Genomic DNA, 20,372 nt, shown 5'->3' with positions numbered 1-20,372 from the left:
TCGTGCAAATACATATGCAAAAATTAATTACTAGTTGATAAGTGATATTTATTGAAAATCAAATTTTTATTGTTTCAAATGCTGTTGTTACTTACCAATACACTCAGGATGAACAGCCTCATGGTAGCAAGAACAATATTCAAGGTTAGACTGGTGTGTTTACCTCCTGAGAGGTGTGATGACGCCTGCGATGAATTCGTCTGTATCTTTCCTAGTCAGTGATATCGCAAAGAAATTTATATACCTTGTCACACGACTCGTTATCTTCGACATTTAGTGGCAGCACTGCCAGGTAGCCAATCTCGCATAGATTCAAAAAGTTGTCTGACTTCTAAATACTTCTATTGTGTTGTTCCTTGCAGCTGACTCTATAGAGATATTCTATATGTTCACCCTTAGAAGTTAGTCCAGTGCTTAATACTTTAATGTCTTAACAAGTCATTGTTTCCTTTGAAGTTTTTAAAAGTGATATTTAAGTGATTCTTCTAAGCAATGCTGTATTAGAATTTCCTATAAGTATTCACAATAAAGCATTAGAAATACTCTACAGTAAATCCACATTCACTTCATTCACTTTTATTTTCAGTAAGATGTATAACAATGGATCACCTTAAAATCGTACGAACTAGTCAGTTCTTCGTTTATAGCGCGAAAGAAATATGCACAAATTGAACGTCCTCCCAAAGTAATATTATATTGTTGCACTACGTTTTTCAAAACTGTTACGCCATTGTGGCAGCCCCGTCAGTCGAAAGTTTACAGAGCACTACACCGAGAGAAACTCCAGAGGTCAACTGATTGCACGATGCTCTGATCCACCTACCTTGCGTAGTCCGCTTTCACCCCCCTCACTTTCTCTCTGTCTATCTATCTATCTATTTCCTTCCACAAGGAGGGAGGCTGAAATGACGATTACCAAACGAGTTACATGAGTGCAAGTGTGTGTAGCAATCTAAGAAATTTGCCCTGACTGTGGTAAGTCTCTACCTACCGCCTTTAATGGTTACCAATCTCTGTTGATGGTAATACTCAAGTTCCGAAAAAGAATGAAGCGAAGAAGCAACTAAATGAAAAGTCTTGAACATTGCATTTAATTCTTAAAACTGATAAAGTCGACGTTTCAGACAGAAACCCAATTTCGGTGCTTATAAATTACTGATGGGAGTAGTAACGCCTTCATTTGATTAAGCGGTATCGGAAGAAACAGAGACTAGTTTTTGTGTGCAGGTGATCTTATTTGTAGAAGGCCAAAGTTGCCAATATCTGAAGCGACCGTAAAGGGGCAAACAATTTTTAGTTACTCCACCATTATCGCAGGCTTCACGACTAACAGTGTTTTCGTAAACATTACTAGTATTGTGTAAGTTGGAGTATCAGTTAGTGTTATTATTCATGAAGGTGTTTGCGAAAGATATGGACATATATTGCTACTCACCCAAGACGGAAGAGGGTATAAATGATTGGTGGATGACAAAAAGTAGGTTCCGCGTTCCCAGGAGAAATCTTGATGCGCCTTGCTGCCGTTCCAAGCGTGTACTGCATAATTATGAACGCTTGCAGTCGCGTACTTTCCCCATTCACACAGGACACACAAATAAAAAACATATACATTTCATACAAATACATCAACATGCATACGCACGCGCGCGCACAAACACACAACCCTTATATATATATATAGATATATATATATATATATATATATATATATATATATATATATATATATATATATATATATACATATATACATATATTGTAATATATATATATATATATATATATATATATATATATATATATATTGATTTGTGATTTGACAGCAAGGCAAAATAGGCTTATGTTCCTGCCACTCTATCTGAAAATAGCTTAAGGTTAAATAGATGGTCTATCCTCAAAACACGCCATATTTTCACATTCTTATTTATCTGTCGTTTAGTTATCTGAAAATTGAAATGAAGGCAAAAATTATAGCTTCATGATGTGATGCATGCTACAATATATATATATATATATATATATATATATATATATATATATATATATATATATATATGTGTGTGTGTGTGTGTGTGTGTGGTGTGTGTGTGTGTGTTTTTTATATATATATATAGTATATATGATTTGTATATGTGTGTGTGTGTGTAATATGTATCATATATAGATATATATATACATATAATTATATATATATATATATAATATATATATATATATATATATATATATATATATATGCAGAAGCCAGGTACTATGTCGTACCTCTAAGTAAATGGGGATACAATCCACAATGAAGTAAATTCCTCTTGTAGTTTAAAATATATAGTTCTTGTATAGGATTAGAGCTTTCGACCATCAACTGTGGTCTTGTTCACTAAAGTGAACACTTTAGTGAACAAGACCACAGTTGATGGTCGAAAGCTCTAATCCTATACAAGAACTATATATTTTAAACTACAAGAGGAATTTACTTCATTGTGGATTGTATCCCCATATATATATATATATATATATAGATATATCTATATATATATATATATATATATATATATATATATATATATATATATATATATATATATATATATATATATATATATAAATATATATATACACACACACACCACACACACACACACACACACACACACACGAGTGCGAGGGAGTGATGTTGGTGGGCTTGTCTTAACATTGAATACCAAAGCCCAAAGTAAATTTAGTGCAATGACTGCTTGCAACTGATAATATCAGGAGAGAGAGACCTGAAAGCACGTGTATGATATAGCCAAAGCAAAAAACTTCTAGAACTGAATATTTGCCTTCCTGATTTTGGAGAAGAGATAGGATAGAAGGGTCTAACAGAGTCGTAAAATAGGATCTGCAGCTGGATGGTGGTTGTCCTGAAGTTATTGCTGTCTAAATGAGGGTACGGAATCCTCGAATCTCTGTTGGCATCATAAGTTTAATTCCTCTTAGGAAGGGCCTAGAACCAGTGATCCTTCTTTGCATTGTAATCTACATCCCTTTTATACTCCTGTGAGACTGCTTGAAATACATTATGCAGTGTTGCATGACACTGCATCATATAAATCCAGCCAGCTGAGTACAAGTTAAAAGTAAGAGTACCGCAGGTACAAATTGTTAGTTGACGTTCATTTACATTTCGAATTTTTGTGCTTCAGCTTCGCGTGAGTTTTAATGATTAAGGTTATAGTTTTTAAACAAGCTAATTGAAATTAATTCTCATTTTTATGCGCACAAGCGATAGTATATTAAAAAGATCGTAAATACCTGATATATGCTTGCACTGCGAGAGGAAGACGTAATGTTTCTCAATTCATTCATGTATAGGTTGATGTTTGTCTTCTACCTCATTTATTATGTCGTCTTGATGGGTTGAACCTTTGACTATACATACTGCAGTGTTACAGTTTAGATCCAAATAAGCTACAGTAGAAAAAATACCGAGCAGAGTACTGAAATGATTAGGCCTTTTTTTTTAGATTTACTGAAGCCCTTAGATATTTAGTTTAACATACTTGGTGTAATTATGGTTTATTACTATTAATAATAGTGTTTAAGTGCTTTAGCAGTTATTAAAAAAGGTGTTGATTGATCCAATATACCTTTTAACGTAATTTTAAAGGAGAGAATTTCTTGTAAAATTATAATCAAGCCATTCTGTTAGAGATATAAATATGCAAGATAAGTGGATGCATTCGATTGAATGACCAGCTTAGCCTGCATTGCAAAAACGCATTGCCAACATAATCCGTTTGTCTCAGGTTTATAATTTCTTGTTTTCCTTCAGAGGATAAAATATAAATATTTAGCCATCTGAAATGTTATTAGCGTCTAATCTCTAAAATTCCCCGTTTTTGGAGAGCCGAATACTACGGCAGCCTCTCGTAATTGCATTAGCATATTCATTCGCTGGACCTCTAAGAAATTGTATTCCCCTTTGACTTCTTCTCATTCTCTCCCCTAAACTCCACATCCACCCTCCCTCCCTCCCTCCCCCCTGCCTTTCCTCATGGCACTTCTACTCATCCCTCTACCCAACTCCTCCCACTCCCCTCTCCCCAAGTTTCTATCCCCCCTGGCCCCTCATGGTCTCATTTCCTTCCTGAATTCAGGCATCGTCCTGCAATCTCGGCCGGAAAAGAAATGATATTTTGTGGCGCAAAGTTTTTGGAGGCGTCTCCCTTCGACTCGCGCCGTTTTTCAAAAGATTTTTTTCTGGTTTGGGTGTAGGCAAGGATACATGCATGCTAAATGTACGCATGTTATATAGAAATGTTCGTCATTAGTCAAATATAGTTTGTTAAGATGATGATTTTATACAGAATAATATATAATGTCATTGGGATACATGCATACGTATATACATCGAAATCTTTATTGTTTATGCAATGGTAATGTTAAAATGAAATCCTCATTGTCAAATAACATCATTTAACAGTAAGCAGTTCTCATTCACTTTGCATCTAAACTTCCTCGAATTTCCCGAAAACCGAGCGCCCACAAAAGCCCAGCTGACTATCACGTGACTATCACGACTTCCCAGGAGTTGTGCGGAGGACACTTCTATGTAAGCCTTCTTATCTCCCCTTTTCTTCATTATCTCGTCTACATTGAAATTTACCATATGGTATCATTTCCAGCTTTATCCTACCGTATGACTCCTATTAGTTTTCTTAAGACATCGTACTTTCATCGTCATGGCATAAATTGCGTATAATCTTACAGTTGCATGTAACTTGCGCTTGCCCTCCGTTTGATTTGTCTTACATATAGGCTCTCACTAAGTTCCAATTAATAAAAATCTGTGCTAGATACCATTGTTCGTACATTTCTGAAAGATTCAACCTAGTAAATCCATTTACAACTAATGATATTTCGTCCCTTTGCGACCACAATATCTTATTACTTCTTGACGTAAATAATGCATTCAATTTAGAAAGCTATATAAATGCAAGATTTCGTGGGTCAAAACAGTATTGTCTGCAAATTCTAATTCTGTCAAGTTTAATGAAATTGATCAACTAGGTGTATAAACTTTACAAGGAACGTTGCAATTCGCATTTGTTGTTTCACATAACTATAAACCGAAAAGTTGGGCGAATATTGCATCTTGCGTAAGTGAACATTCTAATCATTCGCGGAGAGAAGTTTAGGTAAAAAGGTTTTAGACTGTATCCTGGGAACTGACATTTAAATGTCCCCGGCCGATTTCATCGAAAATACTTGTGACTGGTGGAGGCTCCGCCTATTCTCCACCCGCCAGTCAGTTCCGTTGCATCGGTCATTCAGAAGTAAGAAGCTTCAATGATACAGGTTGCGGATATTTACCGACAGGTCCAAAAAAAATGGACTGTGGGTTTAGCTTCTTAAGGTTTCCTTCCCTAGAACACCTTTAGCAGGATCATAACAGGGAAACTACTCGTACAGTATTCTCTACATTTTGTAAATATGTAGAAGAAATACAGTTGTTTCTGGAGGTAACTTAAATTAGGTAATTAGTCTGTTATTATTAGCTAGATGGAATCATTGTCTTTCCCATCACCACTGTATACAAAATAAAAGGATTCCAATGACCCCTTTTACTCGTGCTAGGAAAGGATAGCATTTACAAGCAAAGTCAATGGAATTTTCAAAAGCATAATATAAACTTGACAACTTTTCGATTTCCTTACGCCTTTGGAAACGCTTAACCACCGTGTTGCATGGTGGATTGACGATAACCTATATTTTTTTTCCTTACCATAGCTCCAATCTCACCAGGGATGAAAGGACCTCTTTTTTTTTCTTCTCTCTAGATTTAGGACTTGCAGTAGTAAAAACGTCCCAGAATCTGCGAGGAAAATCGATAGGTCTAGAGTTGGTTAAGGCCATTAAAAACACACCTGAGTACAGTGTTATTCCCAAGTGCAAGTGTTTCCAAGTTATTGAATGGCTAGTACCAAGTGTCACATCTGCAGCCAAAAGCATAACAAGAGTGAGGGAGATTGCATCAAAATTGAAACCAATTCGTGTCCAAGAAAATATTCCAGAACGAGCGCTCCGACGTCATTTTCAAGTTGATCATCAAATCTCAATTCTGTATCCATACAAAATAAACGCTGGAACGAGGCCGATTATATCAAACTTAAAATCATTTTTCCCGTTAAATATTGGGGAAGAAAGGACTTTTGTGGACTCTCATGGTCAGGAATGTGAGAAAAACATATAAAAGTCAAAGTCCACAGCGGAATAAAACTTGGATGACTTGATGTCAGCGGAAATTCAATTTGTGTGTTGGCCAGGGTCCGCGAAAGAATATTTCTGTTCGGTAAGGTTCTTCAAGATATAAATTTTGAAATGCCCCCTTTTTCCTCTTTCCCCCTCATGAAATATAATACGGACGTCTGGCTTACCAGGAATTGAGTCGGTTAATGTAAACGGATAACTAAAGACTTAGATTTGATAATGGGTTTCAGAAAAACGCTGTTCGCTGGTCTGGGTCTGCAGAATATTTTCAGTCTCCAGGAAATAAATACTGCAGCGCTCTCCAAACGGTTTTCTTTCCCTTTTCTAGCTTTTCTTTCCTTTTTTTAACCAGATTTAATTCTGACCGTTGCAGATGAGAAATAGTTCAAACCCTGAGGTAAAAAAGATAGTGTAGAGAGATTTGCGCAAGCGCTTTGATAAAGAAAAAGTAATTTGAAGGCTTTACTTTGGAGGAGGAGTCTTTCCGTATATTGGATGAATCAGGGGAACAGCAACCACGAAATATTTATTAACATGAATGTGTCATGCTGTCAAAGTTCTTGAAATGGACGAGTGCTTATTAACATTGCAATATTTGACAAGGAAAACGAGTCAGTATTTTCTAATATTTATCTCTGATTATTATATGAATTGTCTGGATAAACATACATTTATCTCATTTGTTTTATTTTTATTTATATAAAAACTGTAACAATAGACATTAGGAACAGTAATATTAAAAGACTTTTTGGAAGGAAATGTATGTACAATTGTATTCTTTTTATTTGCGAATAAAAAAGAAACTGTAGCCACACAATGTAAGTTAAAACACGTTCCTCAGGACTCATTGATATCCAGTTATGTATTAACACTTCTCCCTTGTCTTCAAGGTGAGGAAACATTCCATGTACACATCAGTCGTTCTCTGCATTGTTTGGGAATCTTTCAGAAGAGTCCTTCGCCTCGATAGGATTTCCCAGTATTGTCTGTGCGATATCCATTGTGAGAGGATGTATCAATCAAGATGCTGTTAGAGGATGTTGTAATAAGACATAGCGAAGAACGCGATCTGCTGCAAAAACAAACTCGACGAGGACCTTCATTATCCAGCACATGGATTTTCTTTTTGTTGTGTTCATGCCTACTTAGCGGATTGATGGATGAAGGTCATCAAACCATTGTATAGTCGTTGGCTGCATTTTCAATCACACCGAAATGATTAAAAGTTTATTCATTAAAGAAAAGAAACATCGATCTTGATACTACAATGACTGACTATTAAAAGCCACAGTAGTGTTAAAAATATATTTTTTGTACGAGGTTTAAAATGACTAGGAGAGAAACTCGTCTACTGCTCCGTATCCCTCTTCAGTCATACTGATGGAAAAAAAACTGGTTCAAGGCGGATTCTTAAGTATAGGTCAGTTAACCTCTGTTCGGTTTCCTGACCAAAACCTTCACTGATGTAGATAGTTTTGTCAATTCGTTAATAATTGGCCACTGCCGACGATTTTAATATTCATGTGTCTGATGATTGTGTGGCCCCTGATGTTGCTCCCACCTCTCTTTTATCCCAGATGACTGACGTTGCTATAGCTGAAAGTCATGGCACCGATGGAGAGAGTGCTGAGCTGGAATCGCCTGAACGACCACTTCTCCGTTCCAGCCGTCTCGCCAACAGAAACAACCGAACATTTTAAAAGAATCCGTCTTGAACCACTTTTTTTTGCACTCCCTTCATTGTTTTACCATCAGCAGGACTGAAGAGGGATACGGAGCAGTATCCGAAAGTCTCTCCTAGTCATTTTTAACCTTGTACAAAAAATATATTTTTAACACTACTGTACCGTGGCTTTTAATGTCAATATTATAGCCTCGTTACAAGAAAAAAAGCCAAAAAAATAAACATTAAAGCGATCAGCAGAGAACTGTACAAATGCACAAACGCGCATATAGTATGTATATATATATATATATATATATATATATATATATATATATATATATGTATATATATATATATATATATATATGTATGTATGTATGTATGTATGTATGTATGTATGTATGTATGTATGTATGTATGTATGTATGTATGTATGTATGTATGTATGTATGTATGTATTATTTGGACCCCTGTTTTAGTAAAATGTTCAAGAATAACCTAAAAGATAAAATCACTAACTTTTAATATTTTCTTTGTATTCGTTTGTTTAATTGATATTTTTTTGGTAAAAATTTTCAACTTGCAAAAATTCTTATTGTTTGCCAAATGGAGAGTTATCGAGTTGTACTTTTAAAAACATATTTGGTGGTCAGTCCCGTTCTTGGTAAATCTGTTAATTTATGTCTTTTCCCTGCTTCTGTGCTGTTGGGTCTAAACTTTTGTAAAACCTCTTAAGCCTGTTTTGGCAGGTCTACCAATTCTTCCATTGTGTTGGATTCCAGGTACATATTTTTTCTTTGTAACCCAAATCTGTCATTTATACGAGCTTTCTTTGTGAACCTATTTTTAGAATTTCTTCAGTCTGTTAAGTACAAGATTAGCAGACCAAGAAGTCGAAAAGCCTGGCAGATCTCCATCGTTTCTCTTTCCCTCGTGAATTTTGTCTATATATATATATATATATATATATATATATATATATATATATATATATATACACATACACACACACACACACACAACACACACACATCATATATAATATATATATAATATATTATATATATATATATAAATTCATAACACATACATATCATATCATACATACATACATACATACACACACACATATATATATATGTGTATATATATATATATATATATATATATATACTATATATATATATACACACACATAGCGTGGTGTTTCGAAATTAGAGGCCCCCCCTCCACAGAACAAATGGAAAGTTATGAAGTTTTCTGCTTTAGCCTATATCTAAGTACATTATCTCAAGTTTCTATTAGCTATTTTCCATTTTGCATATCTCGTATTTTCAGACTGAATGACGAAGTTAGATACAGCCATGGCTAACGACTTGGAGGAAATCAGATGGATTGACCGAATCCGGCTATAACCTTCAGAGAGGCCAGGGATGCTGGCGCATCCTTCATTTCATGTACCTGGATAGCAAAATACATTAAAAGAGATGAATCCTTTGTTAAAAGAAACTGGAACAAAAATCCATTGACTGTCACTGTGAAAAGAGTGAGAATCTTGGAAGGCCTGAAGTCCTTTCTCAGGAGTCAAAAGACATCATAGCTGAGGCAGTGGGTAGACCAAGAAAGTGTCTGCGTAAATTGGCACTTGAACAAGAAACAAAAAGGGGAAAGAAGAGAAGTTATAGTGCTGTATATTGTGAGTTGAAAAAATCTAGTATCAAGCCATTTCATGATATCAGCAAGCCCAACATCACTCAGCAACCGAGAGAAGACCGTGCATGGTTTTGTGGTTCATTTCTTAAAGACTGAGATGAAGCTGACTTTCTCCATGTTGCTGCATCAGATGAATTCTTCATTTACACAATCAGGAAGCCAAATCATAAAAATGACATCATTTGGGCTGCAAAGTTGGATGATATCAGCGATGAGGTGCGCTATTGCCAAGTTGTGAAATTTCCTGAATGTTTGGGAATTTTCCTCTGTTTCACAGCCAAACGGTTAATGTGGATCATCAAAGAAAAAGGGCAATCATGTAATGGCGAATACTTCAGAGAAACTGTGCTTACTGGTGGAGCATTTCCTTTCCTTAAAGATCCTGAAAATGTGTGATATGTTGAAGTCACATTTTTGCATGATGAGGCACCATGTTTCAAGGCTCTACAGACACAGGAGCTGCTTTGAAACAGTGGTATCTTTTTCTTCTTGTCAAGTGAATTTCCAGTTAGCTTCCCTGACCTTAATGTGTGTGAAAACATTGATAGTATCTTAAAGGATCATGTTGAAGCACGCACAGTGAACTATGATGGTATACCAAGCCTCAACGACCTGCGAAGAGAGGTGACCGAAGTGCTCAGGGAAATGGAGTTTGAGTCTCAGCTTTTTTGTGATTTGCGGAAATCATACCCCTCAAGAATGCAGGCTGTGGTACAAGCAGATGGAGGCCACACAAAATATTAAATACTCAGAGAGAAACTTAATGAATACCTGTTCAGAATTACTTTTGTTTTTGTCCATATCAGTTTTAGTTTATGCAGTATAGGGGGGCTCTAATTTCGAAACACCATGTATATATATATATATATATATATATATATATATATACTATATATATATATATATTATTTATAATATATATATATATAATTAAATATATATATTATATATATAAATATATATATATATATATATATATATATATATATATATATGTGTGTGTGTGTGTGTGTGTGTGTGTACATTTTGTGTGTGCACGTGCATGTGTATTATTGGGAAAGAAGCTGTTTCTCCTGATATTCTGTCTTAATGCAATACAAGATAACCGTTAAACCTTGAGTAAAATCCCTGCACAGAAAACTAACACTGTAAGAGACACCGAAATATCTACACAGAAGATTCATCAGACTCCTGTTTATCGAGCCGCACTCTCTTCCTCACATTTCTTCTGACTTTTACGCCTGTGTTACCAGTCTCCTCTCTCTGGAAGACCACTTCGTCTCAAAACACCCCAATATACATTTTTCCCCGGTCCCTACCTTTTGGCGCCTCTTCGTACATCTGTATTTTCACCCTGTTAATACTTCTTACTGAAGTTCCTCGTTGGACGAGTGGTTTACGTGATCGCATACCAATTCGGTAGTCGTGAGGTCGATTCCCTGCTCTGCCAACGTGGAATCAGAGGAATTTATTTCTGGTAATTAGAAATTAATTTTTCTATATAATGTTGTTCGGATTCCACAGTAAACTGCAGGTCCCGTTGCTAGGTAACCAGTTGGTTCCTAGCCAAGTAAAATCATCTAATTCCCTCGGGCCAGCCCTAGGAGAGCTATTAATCAGCTCAGTGGTCTGGTTAAACTAAGATATACTTAACACTTCTTACTCCCCATAGACATCGACAACTAATAATACTAACATCTCACAACCTGCATCTTGCATTCATATTTAACACTTTCACGTCACTTCCTTTAAGGAGAGGTAAGTACATTCATTCCAATATTTGCTTCCATAGACATTCTTCTGAACATCAGACGTTCGGCATCGATCTTATCCACCTTTTCAACTTTGATAACGGTTGTTTTTCACTTATTTTTATGCCCATTCTGAATTCAGGAGCATCGCTTGGGCAAAATTCAACAGGACTGTTTAGTGACCTTTGACGTTGAATAAAAAAAGTTTAATTTGACTAATATTCAGTAAGATTTCCACAGGATTATGTGCAAAGGACCTCTCTCTCTCTCTCTCTCTCTCTCTCTCTCTCTCTCTCTCTCTCTCTCTCTCTCTCTAGTGTCAGTAGGTAAATCACGGAATTCTTTATCTGTTCTGGTGACAATGAACAGTAAATTGAAAAGTAAAAACATTCATTGCTTAGTTTGTTTAGATATACACACACACACACACCCCGTATGTATGTGTGTGTGCACTGTGTGTGGTGTGTTTGTATTTGGCATTCTTTTCCCCCAATCTCTTCCGTTTCTCTTTACAATAGAGCATCCGCCAATTGGTTTAAATTTCCAAGGTCCTCTTCCCTGACACGCATGAATTGTGAGAATTTGTCTGATGCAACGAAGGCCGGGAGGAGATAACGAAATTCCCTGTAAATGGGAGACCACTTTCATGCTACCTTAATTTACCCTTTTCTATCTCTCTCTCTCCCACACTTCATCCCCCTTATCTTCTGCTCTGGCTGGTTTTCTTTGCTCAATATACTCACTCTGCACCTCTGCAACCCAATTTTTATGCACACACACACACTCACACACACACCCGCAAATGGGCGGGGGACTTAACAAACAACGTTGAACTACAAGAGATTGGCCAGGACTGACTGAATTGTACCTGGTGAAATCGTGTTTACCCAGCCTTAGGACCTCTCGTATTAGGGTGACCTCCCCTATTGCCCCCCTGGAACACTGAACCATAAACGACCTCTCTCTCTCTCTCTCTCTCTCTCTCGAGAGAGAGAGAGAGAGAGAGAGAGAGAGAGTTGATTTCATACTACACTGCCAGCCTGACGGTCTCAGTCATAGAGTATCCGTCAGCCTCGCCAACCACATTATAAATGTCACATCCATCGCTCGCTCTTGGCTTTGCAAGTCCGTAATTAAACTCTAGATAATGAAATAGCTGGCCTCTAAGCGCAATGCGTCATTCACGTTTACAGATGCTTCATAAAACTATGTGGTATGTTGTGGGAAAGGTATGATTGAATAGATTTTTTTAATATATGTCAGGATAAATTCGTCTACAAAGCAATGAATGCGAAAGAGGATGGAAAGATATGTGTGTGTGTGTGTGTACCATTGGAATATCTTGCACCCAAGGGGAATTATAAATTATGAAGGTATCTGCACCACCCAGGATTCGGACCTCGGCCTTGGGTTGAGATACAGTGATAGACGATCTACTTGACTATTCATTTATCAAGAAATATATTCACACACTGTTATCATCTTTGCTATGCCGTATAGCTGACTGGTGAATTAGAAACACTTGGCGGATTATGCACCTTTGTCACTCATACACATGTGACTTTTTAATACTCAAATACTGAGCCACAAATCACTTGATAATTTGTGAATATCTTCCACCCAACTGGAATTGTAGTTGATAAGCATCTGCCCTGTCAAGGATTCGAACCTGGGACTGTCTTTGCTTTAGATAAAACAATAGACGGTTGACTTTACCATTCGGCAGTTGATGTCGACTATGCTTTACGTGTTGCCCCCCACCCCCCCAGCCCCCACCCCGGCCCCCCAACCGCAGGTTCTGTACGGTGAAGGAGTAAGTTGAATGAAATGTTAGCAATTCGAGGAGTTGGATAACATTCGTTGATATGTTGGGCGTAGGCGCCTGCCAGGGAAAAACTTATGTGCGTAGTACTTAGGTTCCAATGTCATATATTAGTATATCTTTGCGTCCGAATTGCTGATGCCCTGGACTCATCGTGAGTCAGAAATATATTTCCGTTCCTAGGCGTTTCATATGTATATATATATTATATATATATATATATATATATATATATTATATATATTCAAATACATACATGTGTATATATATATATATATATATATATATATATATATATATATATATATATATATATATATATATGAACGCCTAGGAACGGAAATATATTTATATATATATATATATATATATATATATATATATATATATATATATGTATAGTATATATATAATATATATATATATATATATATGTAAACACACGTTACCAGGGTGGCAATAACTTGAAACCAAACATTTAAAAAAATAATCTGTCATCCATAAACTTTGGGCACCGGTGTTCAAACAATACATTTTCAACCATTACCATTTAGAACTCTGCCATCGAAGTTTTGAGCTTATCATTTGCGTTATGAGATGGCTAAGCCGTTAGATGGGTAAAATTGTTTTTTTGTATAATTTATTTTGCTGCATATACTGTTGTCAGATTCATTACGATGTTAGTCAGAATGTCACTCAGATTGCGGTGAAATGTTTCTCATGTTAGCAGCGGCAAAAACGTCAACAAAATAGCTGTGTGTAATCTAGATTCTCTCTCTCTTTCATCTTCAAAATGGATATAATTATAAGATGGACATAATTATGATGCTAACGTGCGCAAATTCAGCGGACGCCCCTCCTAGTGGAGTAAGTTCCAGACGGTACCTTTTGGAGAAAGACTACCTTACTGAATGCGAAAACCAAAGGGCATACAGGAAATAGATCATAACTGCCAGATATAGGATAGCCTTAAGTATTCACCTACTTTTTCCAGAGAAAAGACTAATACAGATGAAACTTTTGTGTATGAAGTGTTTGGGATTACGTCTTGCCAGCTTTAGATATTTGGAATTTGCTTGCTCTAAGTCACGGTTTGATGCCTATGGGTATGTTCGTTAACGTTTAGAAATTTAAAAATAACTGCATTTCAAACTGATGTATTTTGTTTTATTGATTTGCGAAATCTTCCGTTAACGCTGCAGTTCTGCTGCCAGTGTCTTCTAGCTAGATGACTTCCATTATCTAATTTGGCGCAGACGAGCCTTTATCTCAATAAAGATATCCACTATCAGAAGGGACCACGCCCATACCAGATTCATGATACGTTCTCATCCAATCATGAGAGCAGATAGATTATTTTATCATGCGGCAAATTCTATCTCCGTTTTATATCGAAGAACTAATCCTTGTAAATGGGTGAAGTCGATCTTTTTGAGCGAATATATTAATGCAAATTAATCGTTGCTTTGTGAGATATGAAAGAGCAAACAAGTCTTGAGCCAGGATTAGAAAGTTGGTACAATCTTCCCTGGTGGCAGTGAGCGTAAAATATTACTAATAAATCTATTATGAAGATGTATTCTATAACTTAGCTTCTTGCGACCGTCACTGTCTGTATTATTACGCAGATAAAATTCTGAATCAATAGCTGAATGACATGATATTCAATTTCGTTAATGTCAAATGAACGCTGGAGGTCTTGAATAAGGACACAAACGGAAAATCACGGTTAGTTGCCAGGCTTTTTGCAATAATGCTGGTTGGTAATACAGCAGCAACCACGTGTTCTTTGGCTCTGATAAGTAAATCCTGTTTAGAACGTGTTCCTTCATCAGTACAAAAGTAAATCACATAAACACATCAGCCAAGTAATTCAAGCAGTCAATGGTAAAAGTTAGGTACTGTAGTCTCTCTCTCTCTCTCTCTCTCTCTCTCTCTCTCTCTCTCTCTCTCTCTCTCTCTCTCTCTCTCTCTCTCTCTCTCTGGAATGGACATAAAAGATAACATAAGTAACTTTATTGACACCTAGATTTCGCACCGAGTATAACATACCGGTAAATTGTATATCTACTAAAATGTATATATATCAGGCAAACTGCTACTGCTAATGTAGTTTGCCATTATCACTGCCTTGTTTATCCTGACATCGGAAGGCAAACCATCCGTTAACAGTTATGTCGATCATAGAATGCGAGGTGTTCCGTGATATACATAAGTCATCGTATGACAAACATCTTCAGTAAATAGAGAGAGAGAGAGGTGAATAACTTATCAGGGTCTTGGTGTCAAGGTGTTAAACTCATTTTTCTCTTTAATTAAGTATACAGTGGAAGAGGAAGACTTTAATTGTCAATGTTGGTGTTGCCCTCTTTTGTTCTTTAGAGTTGTTATAACGGTGGGTTTCTTGAGGAGTCCGCTGTGCTTTGCGCTTTTTAACTTTGCCTTTATATCTTTCTGTCTATCGGTTATTCTGTCTGCTCACCTGACAATCTTTATCTCAACTAGTGGTGCTTTTCCCTTATCGCCGTGTTCTTCTAAGCTTATTGCTTGTCTTTATTATCATCCTATCTATTGATATTCTTTGTATTTATTTCTTGTTCTCTCTTTCATCCCTTGTCTTCAAACAACTCTACCAGTATTTTCTCTATATTTCATCAATCATTCTCTTCTCCCACTTCGGCAACCACCTCAGCTCTATCCCAACCCCATCCGTTCAGTAAATATTCAAACGAAACCTCATCTCTCTTTTTCCTCCTGAAAATAACCATTACCTCATCCCAACCTCACCGGGTCTTGGACAATATTTTATCTAATAAAATTCTTTCAGCCCTTCTCAGCCATAAGGTCTACTGCTTCACACCCCTAAACCCCCCCCCCCCCCCCCACATGTTCCACAGATAATATTTTAATCAATCCTCTTTTAATCCTCGTCACTGTAAAAGAAAGCTATTGATGGCGTTTTGTCTGTCCGTCCGCACTATTTCTCACCGCCCTCAGATCTTAAAAACTACTGAGGCTAGAGGGCTGCAAATTGTTATGTTGATCATCCAACCTCCAGTCATCAAACATACCCAATTGGAGCCTTCTACCTCAGTAGTTTTTATTTTGTTAAAGTTTAAAGTTGGCCATGATCGTGCGTCTGACACCGCTACAAGTGCCGACAACACAGGCTACCACCCTGCCGTGGCTGAAAGTTTTATGGACCACGGATGAGATTTTCGTGGCCCCGTGGCTGAGAGTTTTATACTGCATTATACACTGTACAGGAAACTCGATTGCGTCTGCGCCTTAGAAACTTGGGAGCATTTTTACTTATTTTATTTCCGTAACAAATGAACAAATGGACTGAACGCGGCAGTCAAAGAATGCATTAAGAGACTGGGTGTGACCACGGAGAATGGGACGCCGCTACGCTTGACTCTCAGAAGGTGATTCCTTGAGGGCATCCTGCGTAACATGTCAAGAGAGATGTTGAGTTACCGGAATTCTCCTGTGACCGTTATGCCGCACTCTCAAGTTAGCAAGTAGAAATTGAGGATGATGATGGTCAATTATTGTGTTCAAAAGTAGATAGAACAGGCCTTGATGTCTTGAGATATGAAGTTGGGCCTCGTTAGATAACTTAGTTTACAGCTGTATTTCAGGGCTAATAACTGTAGAATTGTTGTTTACCTTTAAATACTTTGTTAGTATTCCATCTAAAGGGAATGAAATAACCGAGTGCATCAGCCGTCCTGTAAAAATGATTCGTCATCGTTTCCATAAACAAAATGCCTACCCCGAAAATTTGATGCTCTGAATTTAATTTTAAAAGTTAGTCTGATGAAGGCACCTGTGAGAAAGATCAGTTAAATAAATACCGCCGAGTAATGCAATATACCTTCGGGGATGAGGGAACAGCGCTAGAACTTCGCGGCACTTGGCAGCCAGTTATGGAGTAACGGGTCACCGTAACGGGAATGGGTGATGTCAAGCCGCGGCGCCGGGTAGGACGTCAGTACCCTTAATAGAGGGAGGTCACTAAGAGACGTCAGAGCTCAGCAGCGCGTTCATTCTGTTTGCGCGTGTGGGGAAAAGAGAACTGATCACACGAATAGTTAAACAATGGTGAAGTGAATATTACCTCGACGAGATCCTCTTATTACCATTCATGTTATGATGACATCCATTTTGCGAAGAAGTGATCTCTTGCGTTAATGACCTAATATCTCTCTCTCTCTCTCTCTCAAGAACCGTCGAATAGCGAAAACGCTGGGATTTTGGGGTTGGTAATGAACATTCTCTCTCGGGACGTGGAATAAAAGAAATATGAGAGAAGAGAGAGAGAGAGAGATCGAGACGAATGAGACTGAGAGAGAAGAGAGATAGAGAGAGAAGAGAGAGAGAGAGAGAGAGGAGAGAGAGAGAGAGAGAGTGGGGAGGGCCGGGATTTCAGGAAAACTTGCACTTTATTTTTAGCTTCAGATATCTCATATATATTTAAACATTCGATGACAACACCAACAAACATTCAAGCCGAAGCTCTCGAACCAACAACATCGCATAGACACAATTCAGCAGTCCAAATCGCCTCAGTCATCGCTATGAATTCGAGACGTCATTGCCTATTACCCTCGATAAAAAAAAACGTTTTAAAGGTGTGAGCGGAGCAAACGCTATTGAGTAAACATCGAACGTTTTCCCTTCCCTCTGAGGCATAATGGACGAATATTTGCGAAGCACTTACGACGCCTGTGCAATACGACAGACAATCTCCGACGCGGCCAAACTTCTTCAGCGTTCCTTCGGGCTTCCTTTGTCGGGTGCAGAATGCTGGAACACCGCCTACAGTGGAGCGAAGCTATTCTGCCCATTTTCAATGGTCGAATGGATTTCTGTCAGATTTGGGGACTCGGAATTTTCTCCTAACCTGGCCGCGCTTAATTTTTTCTATTTGGTCTTCCATTATTATTATTATTATTATTATTATTATTATTATTATTATTATTATTATTATTAGTGTAATATGGAAAAGGGCCCATCCCCATGAACTAGCGAAACAAGCTTCCATCCACGGACTAGAGACCCCAGGATATGAACAAAAAGATGATGATAAAAATTACAAAGTAGATCATATAACAAATAAGTAGTTCTAAAAAATTGAACAAATAATTCAGATGTAGTAAGGTAATATAAACTGTCGCAGCCTAATACCAGAATTTTCTTGGAATTAACTGAGGTCTTATAATCGAAACTATTTCCTTCACGGTTTTTGCAACAATCGGTATAAATTGCATTGCATTTAATGTATAGTATTAACCATTACCAAATTTTTATACTTATACTTGAAATATTAATGATAATAATAATAATAATAGACCTTTCAAACGTGTAGTGTTGAATGTTATAGCTGCTTCAGCTCGTTTAATTTACATAGTTTTCTCTATCTTTCTAATAACTGATTTTTCAGGGTTACTGCATTCTACCAGTAATTCGCCGAAGTTTGCATTCTTGGAGAGGAGAGCAGTTGCAAATCACGGTATAGGGTCCTACAAGGACTGTTTTACCTCTAGAATCACAGTGTAATTTTATTTCTGACGACTACATTATATTAGTTATAGAGTAACGCCGACGGTAACTGAAATCTGTTGTGCTAAGCTGAAGTACCTAGTTTCATCAACGCTATTACCCAACAGGAAACGCAATTAATAACCCTACTTTTTACGTCTTTATTATGTAACAAAACAGGACAAACTATATTCGTTGGTTATAATCAGATACTCTTCGAATTTCGACGACTTCAAGGTTTACCGGCCCGAGCGGCGTTCCAGAAGAGAAACGTCAAGGTCCTATTTACGGAGATGATAGTCAGCGGACGTTTAAAGCAACACATTCCTCAGATTCCTCTTAGGTTTGAATGTTGCTTTAATGACGCGAAGTTTAACGAACGGTTTTTTTTTTTTTTTTTTTTTTTTTTACAAAGGTTGGTTCACCTCTTTTCTTGAAAACACAGAAGCAGCTTCTACTAACCGTCTCTCTGAATTAAAAGAAGACAGGGCGAGTACTGTCCGTTTATTTACCTTTCATTTAATGAAGACGGAGGGGGGGGGGAGGTACTGTCCATTTAACTGCCTTTGATGTACCGTCTGATAACAAGTGAGCCTGTCAAATGCCCTCTAATGAGTATTCAAACCCTATTGAAGTAGATGTCTGGCTTTTCCATCCCTTTGTCTATGAATGAATCATGAAATTTATATTACAAAGCCGCCTAGCACTGGGCAGCTTTCAGCCATTCATAAGATAAGGGAGCTAGAGGGGTTTTGACAGGAAGATGATGAGATCTAGAAAATAAATGAGAGGAAGCTCAAGGATCCAGAGGTGAAACTGGGAGTTAAACTAGGAAGTTTTAGTAAAACGGAAGAAAGGGAGCGGAAATGGATGTCATGTAAAAGAATGACCTCGCTGCAAACAGCCTGTAGTAAAACCTACGGTGATTCGGGAGAGGTGCACTGACGACACTACCCTAGAGAGGACTTTGTTTATGACCGCTTCTAAGCACTCCTAAACCCAGATTTCATGATATAGTGTTTAATAGATCATAAATAAACTAACCTTTGTTAGTGAGGTTGACACTCATGGTTTTGTGTGTTTACGACTTTAAACCAGCTGTAAATAATTGCAACTGAAATCAGAATAACTAACTGAGGGCACCGAAATCTGCTTGATATAATTATTGTCAGCTCAGATTAAAGATGCAGTCCGATGATTAGTTTCGTTGGTAAACTACGCATTCCTCTGTCGCTAACAAAAGTATTGTCTGCTCCACACCACAAGTCTCTCAAGTTGCACAGTGATAATAGGAATGAATCGTTCATAATCAAGATTCTTGCGAGAGAAACTCGAATTAAACCATTTATCTTCCCTCAGTCCGAAACTAGGAATTATGTGCTGTCGGAAGGTTTCTTTCTAGGGTGGAATGGATGCAAAGATCATTAGATTTACATTGCCTTGCAGGACTTCTTTCTCCTTTGAGAGTTAAAGAAAAATTAGTTAGATTTTGAACATAAACACTTTATATTTTCATGAATGTAATGGAAGTATGTAGAGATTAGTCGATATTGATGTCCATCCCTCTTAATATCCGAATGCCATGTAACTTACCTATCAGTGTATCCAAACCAAATGCCTGGGT

The 20,372-nt window shown here is 37.2% G+C and overlaps 1 protein-coding gene across 1 annotated transcript in view; it reads right to left on the bottom strand.

Moving 5' to 3' along the window:
- Positions 1-776, bottom strand: part of LOC135225006 (uncharacterized) — a 15,516-nt gene extending 14,740 nt beyond the window's left edge. Inside the window, exon 1 of the mRNA XM_064264294.1 lies at positions 96-776. Within this exon, the coding sequence (XP_064120364.1) occupies positions 96-122 (27 nt within the window). The 5' untranslated portion in view covers positions 123-776. The remainder of the gene's footprint in view (positions 1-95) is intronic.
- Positions 777-20,372: the final 19,596 nt, after the last annotated feature.

This window comes from Macrobrachium nipponense, chromosome 12 (assembly GCF_015104395.2).
Source record: "Macrobrachium nipponense isolate FS-2020 chromosome 12, ASM1510439v2, whole genome shotgun sequence".
In the NCBI taxonomy this organism is placed as follows: Eukaryota; Metazoa; Arthropoda; class Malacostraca; order Decapoda; family Palaemonidae; genus Macrobrachium; species Macrobrachium nipponense.
This window is presented reverse-complemented; position numbering and strand designations above follow the sequence as displayed.